General features: G+C 53.5%; 3 protein-coding genes across 5 annotated transcripts; 2 read left to right on the top strand and 1 right to left on the bottom strand.

Annotated features, from left to right (window-relative positions):
- Nucleotides 1–842: 842 nt before the first annotated feature.
- On the bottom strand, nucleotides 843–13,133 carry MRPS26 (mitochondrial ribosomal protein S26). Of its 2 annotated transcripts, XR_014945561.1 has the most exons (7): nucleotides 13,003–13,133; nucleotides 12,612–12,742; nucleotides 11,221–11,683; nucleotides 10,252–10,389; nucleotides 9,841–9,964; nucleotides 9,193–9,458; nucleotides 843–4,964 (listed from the first exon to the last, which is right to left on the bottom strand). XR_014945561.1 is itself a non-coding variant. In XM_015862977.3 (6 exons), the coding sequence occupies exons 2-6, from the start codon at nucleotides 12,649–12,651 to the stop codon at nucleotides 9,327–9,329; spliced, it is 897 nt and encodes a 298-aa protein (XP_015718463.2). In that variant the 5' UTR covers nucleotides 12,652–12,742; nucleotides 13,003–13,133; the 3' UTR covers nucleotides 8,537–9,326. The 2 variants fall into 2 exon arrangements, 1 of the variants encoding a protein (XP_015718463.2); XM_015862977.3 differs by lacking the exon at nucleotides 843–4,964 and having other exon boundaries at nucleotides 8,537–9,458.
- LOC107314091 (vasotocin-neurophysin VT) lies at nucleotides 2,917–4,452 on the top strand. Its single transcript, XM_015862978.3, has 3 exons — nucleotides 2,917–3,094; nucleotides 3,431–3,632; nucleotides 4,225–4,452. Exons 1-3 carry the CDS (start codon nucleotides 2,975–2,977, stop codon nucleotides 4,386–4,388), a joined length of 486 nt encoding a protein of 161 aa, XP_015718464.1. The 5' UTR covers nucleotides 2,917–2,974; the 3' UTR covers nucleotides 4,389–4,452.
- LOC107314092 (neurophysin 1-like) lies at nucleotides 6,669–8,090 on the top strand. 2 transcript variants are annotated; one of them, XM_015862979.3, is made up of 3 exons: nucleotides 6,669–6,796; nucleotides 7,545–7,749; nucleotides 7,937–8,090. In XM_015862979.3, the coding sequence occupies exons 1-3, from the start codon at nucleotides 6,677–6,679 to the stop codon at nucleotides 7,984–7,986; spliced, it is 375 nt and encodes a 124-aa protein (XP_015718465.1). In that variant the 5' UTR covers nucleotides 6,669–6,676; the 3' UTR covers nucleotides 7,987–8,090. The 2 variants fall into 2 exon arrangements, with proteins under 2 accessions (XP_015718465.1, XP_085402028.1); XM_085545902.1 differs by lacking the exon at nucleotides 7,937–8,090 and having other exon boundaries at nucleotides 7,545–7,875.

Here is a 13,133-nt window from a genome sequence, read left to right as displayed (position 1 = left end):
TGCTGGCTTGGCAGTGAAGCATCCAGGAGTGATTCAGCTCACACCTCCTCCACCCCAGGCTCCCAGCTCCGCAAGGAGCGCCCAGCTGCGCATCCATCTCCTTCCCTGTCCCCATTGCTTCCAACAGAACTCAAAGCTGTGGCACCATCCCTTCTGCCCAGGAGTTTCTCACCAAGCCCGGCTGCCAGGCAGCAGTTCAGGCTGACGTCTTCTCCTTGGGAGCTGGGGAAGAGCCATTGGTGGCCCCCTGCCTGCACTGGCAGCTGGGCTGATATCCCCTTGTCATGGTTTTGTATCCCATCCCCATTGCCACCATTAAGCCCCATCAGCTGTCAGAGCGCGGTGACCGAGTTCTGCTCCTGTGATGGGCATGGAGGAGCCCGGTCACTGCTAAATACCACAAAAAAAAGGGCTAATTTGGGGAGCATCTCTTTCCCCAGACAGGAGATGGATGCGTCTTCCAGCCAGCGTGACCTGATAGTGACTCCAACACTGAGCAAAGGCTTCTCAAAGTCTCCTGCAGGCAGCTAACTGTGCTGGTTAATCGCCTTAAAGCAGCCATACCCACGTCGTTAGGAGCTCCGCGCTAACCAAGGACCCTGCAGGAGCCTGGGGATGAAATGGAACGTGGGGATGCAGAGAAAAGACCCCATGGGCTCAGGGAGCCACATAGTGTTGAGTGGGCTTTGGGATCAACCACCCTGTAGCATCTCTGCCCCATGGCCCCATTGCCTGAGCCCTCCTGATGTTCCCCCACTGTGACCCCCCCCCCCCCCAAAACACATTCTCCCTCCCCATCCTCCCCTTGATTTCAATAAGTGATTCTGCGTTGCGGCTGCGGATCCTCTGCAACTTGGAAAACATTTTATTAACCTTCCTTGACTTTAAAGAGCATAATTACATTTTAATCTCATATTCCCGCGTTATCATTCCAGACACAGAGTCATTTGAATGCAGCTCCGTTCCGACTAATGTAATTTTACGATACAGTAATGAAGAGACAGAGCATGAGCGCGAGATGCCCAATTTAGACATGACATTTGGGCTCCTTTAAAGAAAAGTTTTCCCATCCGAGTGCTTTCGCATCCTCCCCGGCCCTGCAACGCAACCGAGTTGGGCACCTGCTGTGAGCTGCATGGAGGGTTGGTTGGACTGGGCAGTCCAACGCTAATGATATTGGTCATTAAGGTACAGCCTTCGTGATTCATCACTGCCAGAGCCCTCATCCCTGAGCTCACAAATCCAGGATCAACACCCCTGAAGGGTGTTGGGATCCCAGGCTGGGACTGGGATCTCTGACACCATAAGCATCACCCCAAGCTGTGAGCCCACCCTTACCCTTCCATGCCTCAGTTTCCCCTTTACAGCCCTTTATTTCCTGCAGTTTTCTGCCCCTCTTCTTCATCTTTAGTGCAGGTGATTTCAGGGCAGGAAACCATCCCAGCAGTGGGATCACAGCATCCCCACTGCCCATCCCCATCCCTCCCCACAGCCCCTCCTCACCGCTGCTGGGACTGGGACTGCGGATGTTCATTAGGCTCCTGATTCCCCTCTGCATATTAATTGCACGTCGCCGAGGTCGCCCTCAGCTTCGCTGGAGTGGGAACATGGGACCAGCAGGAATATTCATGGCGGGGGATGGCTGTCCCCTGGGTCGAGTTGCAATAGGGGTCTTTGCATCACAGTGTGCCGTGGTCCAGCTCTGGTCCCAGTGCTACATCCCTCCCAGAGCTTCAATCTCCTTCCCAAATAGCAGCATCCTCCAACCCAGCATCGCTGCGAAACTAACAACCCCCAAATCAACATCCTCACTAATCTGGCGTCCTCCAAATTAGCGTCCTCCAAAACAACATCTCTCTCCCCAAATCCTCCTCCTCCAAATGGGTTTCCTCCCTAAACCATCATCCCTACTACACCAACACCCCTCTCCAAACCGGCGTCCTTCAAAATCACACCTCTGCCTGAATCCTCATCCTCCAAACTCACCAAAACAATGTCCTCCAAAGTAGCACCCCTTCCCAAACCACCATCCCTCCCTAAATCCTCATCCTGCAAACCAATATATCCCCCAAACCAGCATTTTCCAAGCCCTCGTCCTCTAAACTGGTATTCCTCTTCAAACCAGCATCCTCCCAACCGGTTCCCTTCTAAACCAGCATCCTCTGTATCATCATCCCTCTCCAAAGCAGCATTCCTCCCTACACCAGCATCCTACAAAGTAACATCCCTTCCCAAACCAGCATCCTGCTCCAAACTGACACCCTCCAAACCAGCGTCCCCCCCAAATCCTCATCCTCCCAATCGATATCTCCACCAAACCAGCATCTTCCAAACCCTCATCCTCCAAACTGGCCTTCCTTCTCAAAGCAATATCTACCAAACCATCATCCCTCTCTAAACCTGTATAATTCCAAACCACATCTCACCCCAAATCCTTATCCTCGAAACCAGTACTCTCCTAAACCAGCACTCTCCAAACCAGCATTCCTCCCTTAAACCTGTATCCTCCAAACCACCATTCTTTCCCAAACCACCGTCCCCCCTAAACCAACACCCTCCAAACCCACACCCCCAAACCTTCTCTTCCTAATCCAGCTCCCCCCAAACTCTCAGCCCTTTCCAAGTTCCCACATCCCTTTGTCCACACTGGGGGTCCATGCCCCCAGAATTGCTCCTGCTCAGGGGATTTGCCATCCCTGAGCGCTGCCGCGTGCGCTTCTGCACTGAATCACCTCGATTACAGATTCACTTGGATGCAATTTGGGAAAGAAAACAGGGGGAAAAAAATACATAAAATAAAAATAAAAAGACAACAGCCCGCCCTCCTCCTCCTCCTCCTTCTCCTCCCCTTTGCGAAGGGGGGACAGCAGCATAAATAGGCACCAGCACAGCACGGTGCCAGACACACGGCGCAGCCAACCAACAGCAGGGCAGCCTTCCCTGCACGCGTGGCACCGCTCCGGGTACACTCAGCATGGCAGAGCCTTCGCTGCCCCTCTCCTTCCTCTGTCTCCTGGCTTTGTCCTCCGCCTGCTACATCCAGAACTGCCCCCGAGGTGGCAAGAGAGCCCTGGGTGATACAGCCCTGCGACAGGTATGGGGGTACGGGGGGTAAATGGGGGCTCTGCGGGGTGTGGAGGGTGCCCAACAGCTGTCGGGTGTTGGCACTTGCTGGGTGTTGTTGGTGCCTGTGGGTTGGTCCCCATCGCTCTTTGGGTTGGGGGATATGGCCAAGAGCTTGGTCACAAAGTGATGGCTGAGCTGGGGATAGAGGAGGGGGGGACAAACTGGAGCTCCAAGGGATGAGCCACAGTGTCAGATGGCAAAGGTGGGGATAGTCCAGGTGTCACTGTGCAATGTCCAGAAATTAGGTGTTATATGGGGTCTCTGAGCTCAAGGATGGATGCTCAAACATGCTCTGTCCCTATAGTGTCTGCCCTGCGGACCCGGGAACAGGGGTCGCTGCTTTGGGCCTGGGATCTGCTGTGGTGCAGAGCTGGGCTGCTACCTGGGCACGGCAGAGACACGGCGCTGCGCAGAGGAGGACTATGTGCCTTCACCATGCCAGGCTGGTGGGCAGCCCTGCGGCTCCGGTGGGCGCTGCGCTGCCAACGGTGTCTGCTGCAGTGCTGGTAATGGGGTCTGGGGGGAGCTTTGGGGGTGACAACACTCGGAGGTGGGAGATGGGAAGCGGGTAGAGCTGGGGTGGTTTGGGGTGGGAAGGGTTAATGGGGATTGGGGTGGCTTGTGGGTTGCAAAGGGGTGGTGAGTGCTCTGGTGCTTTCCAAAGGGATCAGCATCTCCCCACAAAACAGCATCCTCCAAACTAACAACCCCCAAAGATCAGCATCCCCCCAATTAACATTCATCCTCTGAACCAGCCTCCTCCAAACTGAGGCACAGAGCAGCAGCTTGGGACAGAGATGGAGCTCAGAGCTCCCTCCCTCATCTCCACTATGAGACATTCCCCTGCTGGGCACATAAACCACACAAAATCTCCACTCCCTGGTTAACAGGAGCAACAAAGCTGGAGTTTGAGCTGCTCCACCACTTCATTGATGGGAACCGGGTGATCTTTAAGGTCCCTCCACCCAACACAACACAACACAACACAACCCAATTCAATCTAACTCAACTCCTCCAAACCCAACCCACCCCAACACATCCTATGATTCCATGACCTGAAACCAACAGCTCCTAACTGTGATGCTTTCCCCGTTGCAGACACATGTGCCATGGATGCCGTGTGCCTGGAGGAGGGCAGTGAGCAGGCAGAAGAGGCAGCAGAGAAGAACCTGACAGTGCTGGATGGCGCAGCTGGGGACCTGCTGCTGCGGCTGATGCACTTGGCCAACAGGCAGCAGCAGGGCAAGCAGCCTGGCCTCTGAGCAGCCGGGACATCAGAAGGCCTCGTTGTAAATAGCAGATCTAATAAAGTCCTCTTGCACTGTGCTGGCTTTGTCTGATGTGTTGGAGATAAGGGGGGGCAGTGCTGAGCTCTGGGGTATTTTGGGGGCTTGGGGATGGGCAGGATGGGGGCCATGCGGGTGGGTGCTATGCCTTCCTTTGGCTCCCTGAACCCATTTCCACTGCTTTCCCCCTTGGAGGCTCAGCCCCCACTCAAGAGGGATTTTGCTGAGCTGGTGCCCCCTGGTGCTATAAAGGGAACAATCCCATTCAGAGCCATGATTTGAGGTCCGGCCATCCATCCTCACCCCAGGGTCCCACCAGCATCCATGGGTTCCAACCTCCCTATCACACCTTGTCCCCAGGTTTGTGATGGGGATCTGCCTTTGGATGTCACCGCTGTTACCTCCTTGCACTCTGGGCTCTGCTGCCTTTGGGGAGTGAAGATTTGGTATTCAGGTCCTGGCAGAGTCAACTTGGTTTTGGGGCTCACACCCTGTCCAGATCACGTCTCACTCCTCTGTCAGCGACTCGTGGCTTTGGCCATGTCCTACATCCTAAATGGGATAAAAGGAAGGAAAACCATCCCAAACCTCCTAACCCAGAAATCCAGACCTGCAAGCTTTGTGTTCTCTGTTGAACCCGACCACACAAATTATCTCCTCAAAATACCCCAAACCCCAACCCCTTAAAGCTGCAAGTTTTGAGTCCTCTGTTGAACCCATCACACAAATTATCTTCCCCAAACACCTCAAACCCCTCAAAGTTACAAGCTTTGGGTTGACAATTGAATGCAACCACATGTATTGTCCCCTCAAAATACCTCAAACCCCCCAAACTCCAACCCCTTAAAGCTGCGAGCTTTGGGTTCCCACTTGAACCAACCCCAGATATTATCTATCTTCCCCAAATACCTCAAAAACCCAAACACCCCAAAGCCACAAAGCTTTGGGTTCCCAGTTGAACCTGATCACACGTTATTATCTTCCCATGGCAGCAATGCTACCAACGCTCATCTAACTGCTCCCACATCATTCCCACAATGCCCCCAAACCCAGGGCTATTTGGGCAGATGCTGCCTAAACTTCTTACCCTTTTGGGTTCCCTGCTCCAGGCTCCATGTGGCACTTTGGGGGCTGTGTCCCCAGAGGAAACCACGTCCCTTGTTCCCATCATCTGCCTGTCCCCCTTGGGCTGGCATCTGGCTGCTTTATGGGGACAACCATCCTTTATAATGTCCCCATGGGGAGGTGGCACCCTGGGGAAGCGGTGCTCGCATTGGCCCACGTCACCCCAGCACAGTGACAAGCTCCCATCCCACCCCATTAGTATGGAGCCCCGTGCCCCAGCTGCAGCCTCAGCCCGCTCCACATGACCCCACTAAGTGGCAGACCAGATGCAGGGCGGAGGGGATGGCAGAGGTGACAGCTCTATGGCGCTGGGCTCTGCATCCCCCAATTAAGCTGGCACTGGGAAGGACCAGGGTCACGGTCTCCATAGACGTAAGCTGCTGTCCAGAGCGAGTGGATTTATTCAAGTCAGGAAGCCCTTAATTGCAGTAAGAAAGGCAGGGAGATCCAGGCCTTGGAGGCTGGCTGTACTCATGCCATGTGTATGTGACTCCAGGGAAGAAGTTAAAGGAGATTTGGGTTTTTTCAAGCATTCACAATGAGGTTGGGTAGTTCTAAGAAGGTGGGATGGGTTTGGGGACACTCAGTGATGTCACCATGCTCCCAGATGGGGACATGCATGTCACTGAGCACCTCTAACACCAGGTAGAGATGGGTGTGAAGGACCAGATATCACATATCACAACCTAAAGCTCTCCAGCTTTGTTTTTCCTCCCACCAGAAGAGACTCAAATCCTGGCCAGCACAGTTTCATTTCAGCTCACCCCATTCACCCTGCTGCTGGGTGTTGGACACCAAACACCAAACCTACCCAGCCCATAGGGTTTGGTCAAGCAGGACGAGGAGCCACAAAACAACAGCCTGGCCATCCAAGGAGGTTTCACCCTAAAACACCTGCCAGCCCCTGCATATCCCCATTACAGCGGTCAAAGAGAGCACTAAGAAAATCAGTACCACAGCACCGACCTCACGTCCTCGACCTCCAGTTATTAGCTGAGCCCTTTGGTGTGGAAAGCAATGCCTTGTGTTTTTTAAAGGAAATCAATGACGATGGTGCTGGCGTGTATAATTAGCAGGGGGGGCTTATAAATACTGTTGCTGGCCGGGACGGGACCCAGAAGCATCCTGATCCCGCAGCCATGTCCTACAAGGCGCTCACCGTCTGCCTGTTGGGGCTTCTGGCTCTGTCCTCAGCTTGCTACATCCAGAACTGCCCCATCGGGGGCAAGCGCGCCCTGCCAGACATGGACATCAGGAAGGTAAGTCCCTATGGGATGGGTGGGATTGGAGAGCACCTGCCTTCCCTCTGCCACCCCTTCCTTGGGTAGCTCTGAGCCTCCCAAACAGCACAGCGAGGTGCATGGATGGTATAGGAATGGGGTTTCAGAGCTGGGAATCTCAAAGTAAAGCAGTTTGGGGATGGGCAGCTAAAATGGAACTGCAGAAAAGCCAGACAGAAGCAGGATGTTGATAAAAACCTATTGCTTTTCCCAGCACTGGGGGAAAAGAAACCCAATTCCAATGGGGCAGTGGCACCATTTTTATGTAGAATGTTAACTTCTGGGGGGTGAATTTGGTGCACAATCGGCTATTTGATGAAAGCCATGACTGCCATGGAATCATTCAGGTTGGATAAGACCTCTAAGAGCACCAAGTCCAACCCCAGCACTTCCCTCAGTGCCACATATCCACAGCCCTAGAACACCTCTAGGTTTGGTGATTTCGTTGCCTGACACCTCTTTTGGAGAGGATTTTTCTTCCCAATATCCAACCTGTGCCTCCAATGGCACAATGTGAGGCCATTCCCTCTTATCCTACCATTACCTGGCAGAAAAGACCAAAATCCTTTCCACCACCCCTTAAAATATATACGAATACAACCCAGAGCCTTCCAGAGCAAACCAAGGGGTGAGGACAGAGCTGAGAGCAAGATGTGGATATACACACTGGCAGAGGGCAGGGAGATAAGCTTCAGTCTCTAACACTGTTCCTCAATGTCCTGAGCAGTGCCTGCCCTGTGGCCCCAGGAACAAGGGCCACTGCTTTGGTCCCAACATCTGCTGCGGGGAGGAGCTGGGCTGCTACCTGGGCACCTCTGAAACACTCAGGTGCCAGGAGGAGAATTTCCTACCAACACCCTGCGAGTCTGGGAGAAAAGCCTGCGGAGAGGATGGGGCGAGCTGTGCAGCACCAGGAATCTGCTGCAGCAGTGGTGAGCAATGGGGGCAGAGTGGGGGGTCTCACATCCACCCCAAGGCTGTGGTATAAAACAGGGAGAGGGGGGTGTTACCAACATGTCGCTGCTGTAGGGCACTAAGCTAATGCCATGTTGTTTGATGGCACGAGGAGGGGGCTCTGAGGGCTGCTTTGTGCTGATTTCCTCTTCTCTCCCTTTGCAGAGGGCTGCGTGTTTGACTCATCTTGCAACCAAGAAATGCTGTTTGCCTAGAGGGAAAAACCAGAAGGATCTGCTGTCCCATGGGCTGCACCAGTACCGTGACTCAGACTAAAGTGATGCTCTTAATTAGAAATAAAACTTGGACTGAATTAAAAGAAGTGTGTGTTTTTCTCCATGCTTGCCTGGTTTAGCTCTAGGATCCCGCTGAGATGCATAAGGCGGCGCTGTTCAGATGTCCTCTGTGTGGTTATCTTATTTAGTCATGCTGAAAGCCACCCTAGAATGAAAGAGGCCTTAAAAGTCCATCTAGTTCTATGGGGTGGGCAGGCTGGATTCACCAGCTCAGGTTGCCCCATCCAACCCAGCTCTGAGCACATCTGGGCACCCACAGCTCCCTGGGCAGCATCACAGGGCCTCAATGAGTAAAGAATTTCCTCCTAATATCTAACCCACGTTTCCCCTCTTTTAGTTTAAAGCCATTCCTTCCTTGTCCTATCACTATTACACTATGTAAATATAAAAGAAACATCAGTTTGCCTCTTGCTTATAAACTCCCTTCAAGTACCAGAAGGTTTAAAGGATGAACAGGAACAACAGGTCATTCCACCATAGCAGAAAACACAGAAACAATGATTTATTTCACCTCACAACAAAAAACACACTGTCTGTGTTTTCTACAAAACAATCCAGACCTTGTTTTCCACCATCCAAAGGGGCTGAAATGCAAACAGTGCTGGGGCCACTGGCACACAAGGCCATGATGGGCTTGTGCCTGAAGCAGATGTAGTCACTCATGGGGTTCCACAGACATGAGGGTGTACAACCAGTCAGATACAATCGCCCTGCAATGTGTTACTGTGCAAGGCCCAGGTACAACCTCACCTATGAAAGCTGTGCCTTTTTCTTGCACGTATTTAAGACCAATTGAGCACAGAAAAACAAAGCAGAAAGCCAAAGATTAAGGGAGAGTGACCAGAGATTGAGGTGCTTTAGTTGAGTGAAGGAGACAAAAGGGATGAGATCCCTCTGGTGCAAAACCACTGAGGATCTGCCTTGGAGCCTGCCTTGCTCTACTCCACCTCCAAGCTGAGAGCAGCAGGGATCCAACCAGAGGGATGTGGAACTGCAGAGCACTGCACAGAGCAACAGGAGCAGAACACCAGCAGCTCCTCCTGTCCGCCTCACTGTAGGGCTGAGACAGGGTGCTGTTCTGCACCTCAAAATAATGCCTCTTTCCACCTCCCCCCCCACCCATACCTCTGCAACAGCAGGACAGGAAGCTGGCTGTTTGTCCATCGATTCTATGGCTGATTTATGCATTAAAAGGAAGAACCCCAGACTCTGGACAGAGGCCAGGCCAGCACATCCCCTTCATCCAAGAGACAGAGCTGCTAGGACAGTGCGGTGCGTTTGACAATGCGTCCCTCCTTGTCAATGGCAAAGTTGTAGTTGCGAGGGTTGTCCAGGCACTCCTCAATCCGAGCCTCCAGGTTCTCAGGAGTGATGAAGGTTTTTGCTTCCTCCTGCAAGAAAAGGGGGAGTGTTGGCTGTTAGCACACACCACCAGATGAAGACCCAAAGGGTCTCCAGGATTTGCCTTTGGGCACATTGGCACCACAGAAGATTGCCAGCACTTTGGCACACATTCCTTGTGGCAGTGGGGTTCCTGCTGATGTACCAACCTCACACCCCCGCAGTCGGCCTTAAAGGCAACACTTCAACTCCCTCACTTGAGATTATTCCTCCCTCTGCTGTCTGAGCCTTCATTTAACCTCCATCCTTTCCATACGCTGTCAGCACTCCAGGAAGAAGCCAACGTTTCCCTTCCACAGCACTCCCACAGGCTGCCAGAGTCACACATGGATAATGGCAGCACTCTGCCCAGCATCCCCCCGCTGCTCTCACCTGCAGCTGCAGAACCTCTTTCTCTTTCTCCTTCAGAAAGGCCTCCATCACTTTAGCTTTGTTCTCCATAGCCTGCAGCTTCTTCAGCTTCAGTTCTTCCTCTTCTTTCCTAATTCTTTCTTCTCTGCCATTTGGGAAAGAAAGAAAATGTTTGTTGGGTACTTATGACTTGAGTGAGATGCATTAATCCATGGGGCACAACACTTGCAAGTCTGGGTGCAGCAGAAATGGAGGAGCAGAGCAACAGGCCTCATCCCTTTAACCTCTACCCGCATTCATTTGCTGATTGCTTTCATTTTCTGAGTGCAGTTCCAGTGCTTGACCAGGGGATGGCTCCATGGGAGCAGAATAGAATAGGACAGAACAGGACAGCTCAAAGCAGCAGTTAGCACTGAGGTTGCCTGCCCTCACCTGCGTGCCCGCTGCCGTGCATTCTCAGCATCATTCCAAGCCATCAGCCTACGGTGCTCCTCTAACAGTGCTGCTGAGTCCTCTGCAGCCCGTTGTGCCTCGCGCTTCTTCTGCACCACCTCGGCCCTGAAGATGGAGCTGCCAAAGAGAAGGGCACTGAGCACAGCCCCACATCTGGCCCCTTGCCCCAACCCCATGCCCCAAAGCAGCCTCAGCCCTACGTAACCCCATAACCAGTCCCCTGCCCCACAAAACTTTCAGACTTCCCCTAGCTCTCCTGTGCCCTAATGCCACTCTGGACTCCCCTAGACATCCCCTGCCCCAAAACAGCCCCATACCCAATCATGCTGTGTATGGCAGAAGCTTCAGATGCACTGTAACTCCATATCTTGGCCTAAAACAGTCCCAAACCCATTCTACAGCAGTCCCACACACTCTGATCCTTCCCCACACTCACTCCAGAATCTCCCCAGTCCTCTCCTCTGCCTTTAAGATACCCAATACACCCTCCTCCCCAACCCTCCTGCACTCCAACCATCCTGATCTCATGCTACAGCAGCTTTATACCCAGTCCCTGCCCCACCACAGTGACATACCCTGTCCCCAAACAGTCCCATCATCCTGATCCTGTTCCACAGCAGCCTCACAACCAGACCAGAACCTCCCTAGTCCTTCCCCGCCCCACAGCAGCCTCATGCCACACCACTACCCCACACTCTGCCCCACAGCCACTCTGGACTCCCCCACCCACACACAACGATTATACCCTGCCCCAATGCAGTGCTCATACCCACTACATGCCTTGACAGCAGCCCCAGCCCCACAACCAGCCGGACTCCTATTCTGCCGCCAAACTGTCCCACAGCCGCCTCAAACAAATCCCCACAGCAGACCCAGCCTATCCCCAAACCTCCGCCCCACAGCAGCCCCACACCCGCCCATCCCACCCTCTCTCAGCCCCACAGATACCGGAGGGCGCTGAACACCAGGCGGTGCTGCCGGTAACGCTCGGTGACCACATAGAGCTCGGCGGGGTCGACGGGAGGCGGCACTTTTAGACGCGATGCTTTGGATTTAGCGGGGGGATCGTGCCTCGATTTTCGACCCCGAGACGGCACCAACCACAGGCTCCAAGCAGGGACAACCCCGGAGGTAACAGCGGGGAAGGAGCGCGGCCCGCAACACCTCAGCGCCGCCAACATGGCGGCCAGCAGCAGGCCGGATGTGACGTAAACAAGGCGGGAGTCGCAGACCAATGAGAGGGGAGAGGAGAGCGAGGCACGATGGGAAGTGTAGTGCGGCGCGGGGCCGCTCAGTGCGGTTGGCGCAGTGCGGCCTCCAGAGGGCGCCATATTGCGGCCCGGAGGGTTGAGGGCGGCGGTGGAAGCGGGCGGCACGGAGGGGTCGGACACGGTCTGAGTGCGGCGGGGACCTGCGGGAGGGGGGGTAATCCAGAGGGTAATAACACAGAGGGTGAGGAAAAGCAACGTGTGTGAGGTAAAAACCACCGAGTGTGAGGTAAAAAACTCCGAGTATGAGGTAAAAGCCCCAAATATGAAGTAAAAACCCCAAATATGAGGTAAAAAACACCGAGTATGAGGTAAAAGCCCCAAATATGAGGTAAAAACCATTGAGTGTGAGGTAAAAACCCTGAGTGTGAGGTAAAAAAACCCGAGTGTGAGGTAAAAACCCCAAATATGAAGTAAAGACCCCTAGTGTGAGGTAAAAAAACCCCAAGTGTGAGGTAAAAACCCCAAATATGAGGTAAAAACCACCGAGTGTGAGGTAAAAACCCATAATATGAAGTAAAAACAACTGAGTGTGAGGTAAAAACCATGAAATGTGAGGTAAAAACCACAGATATGAGGTAAAAGCCACCAAGTGTGAGGTAAAAAACCCCGAGTGTGAGGTAAAAACCCCAAATATGAAGTAAAAAACCCAAATATGAGGTAAAAACCCAAGTGTGAGTGCGTGATGATCCTGTGGAGGGGTAATAGTGAGGTAATAGTCCCCTCTGTCAGGTAAATGTGGTGGTGTGAAGTGATTGAAGAGGTATCATCCCATTTGTGTGCGGGAATAAGCTTGTGTGGGGGGTATAATTCAGTGTGGAAGGGTGTAATCTGTGTATGTGTAGGGGTAATTCTGGGGATGGGTGATCCCAATGTGTGTGTGGAATGGGGGTAATCCCGATGGGGATTGATGTGAATGGGAATAATCCTATTGGGGGTGTGTGTGGGATAATCCCATATGGGGAGTAAACCTGGGGAGGGAGGGGGTTATAGCACTGAGGAGGCAATACATGAGGACAGGGTTAGGGTTAGGATTAGGGTTAGATGTAGGAAAGGATGCAGGGTCCCTACCTGTGGGATGCTGAGGTCTCTCTTGCCCCCCGGGTACCATCCGTGGGACCAGTGCTGGCCCTGTGCAGTGCCTGCCAGCAGCAGCAGGGCCAGTAGCAGGCAGCCACCAGGAGCCATGGCACCAAGCAGGGCTGTGGAGTAATGGGGAGGTAATAGGGGAGGGGGTCTGGTAGCCCCCCAGTGCCCAGTCCTGTGCTGGATCGGCAGCGATGAGAACCTCCCAAGTGATGTTTGGGACTGGGGATGGAGGCACCCCAAAGTCCCAGGAGAGGATGGAGATGCTTCAGAGGATGAGCACCTATGGGTGCTGCTTGGTGCAGCAAGGCCAAGCACCCAGGGGCTGTTAGGGCTGAATGGGGTCCCACCACCCCACTCCCCTCATCGCACTCACCTTGTTGGGGTGGCAGTGGCCAGTGCTGTGTCCTGGCCCGGAGCTCGGCACCACTATTTGTAGGGCTGGGCTCGGCACCACTCTTTGTAGGGCTGGGTTTGGCAGTGCTGACGTCGGCCCCACTCCCTTGG

The sequence above is a fragment of the Coturnix japonica genome, chromosome 4 (genome assembly GCF_054131305.1).
Source record: "Coturnix japonica strain WE chromosome 4, WE-NBRP24, whole genome shotgun sequence".
NCBI classification, from domain to species: Eukaryota; Metazoa; Chordata; class Aves; order Galliformes; family Phasianidae; genus Coturnix; species Coturnix japonica.
This window is presented reverse-complemented; position numbering and strand designations above follow the sequence as displayed.

Bases quoted from the DNA above. Each gene is read 5' to 3' on its own strand.
- MRPS26 (XM_015862977.3), bottom strand. From the start codon at position 12,651: ATGGTACCCGGGGGGCAAGAGAGACCTCAGCATCCCACAG. The intron at 11,684-12,611 runs GTAGGGACCCTG...CCCCTCCCGCAG, and splicing joins GAGACCTCAGCATCCCACAG to GTCCCCGCCGCACTCAGACC. The intron at 9,965-10,251 runs GTGAGGGCAGGC...CCCAAATGGCAG, and splicing joins GCACGGCAGCGGGCACGCAG to AGAAGAAAGAATTAGGAAAG.
- LOC107314091 (XM_015862978.3), top strand. From the start codon at position 2,975: ATGGCAGAGCCTTCGCTGCCCCTCTCCTTCCTCTGTCTCCTGGCTTTG. The intron at 3,095-3,430 runs GTATGGGGGTAC...CTGTCCCTATAG, and splicing joins GTGATACAGCCCTGCGACAG to TGTCTGCCCTGCGGACCCGG. The intron at 3,633-4,224 runs GTAATGGGGTCT...TCCCCGTTGCAG, and splicing joins CGGTGTCTGCTGCAGTGCTG to ACACATGTGCCATGGATGCC.
- LOC107314092 (XM_085545902.1), top strand. From the start codon at position 6,677: ATGTCCTACAAGGCGCTCACCGTCTGCCTGTTGGGGCTTCTGGCTCTG. The intron at 6,797-7,544 runs GTAAGTCCCTAT...TGTCCTGAGCAG, and splicing joins CAGACATGGACATCAGGAAG to TGCCTGCCCTGTGGCCCCAG.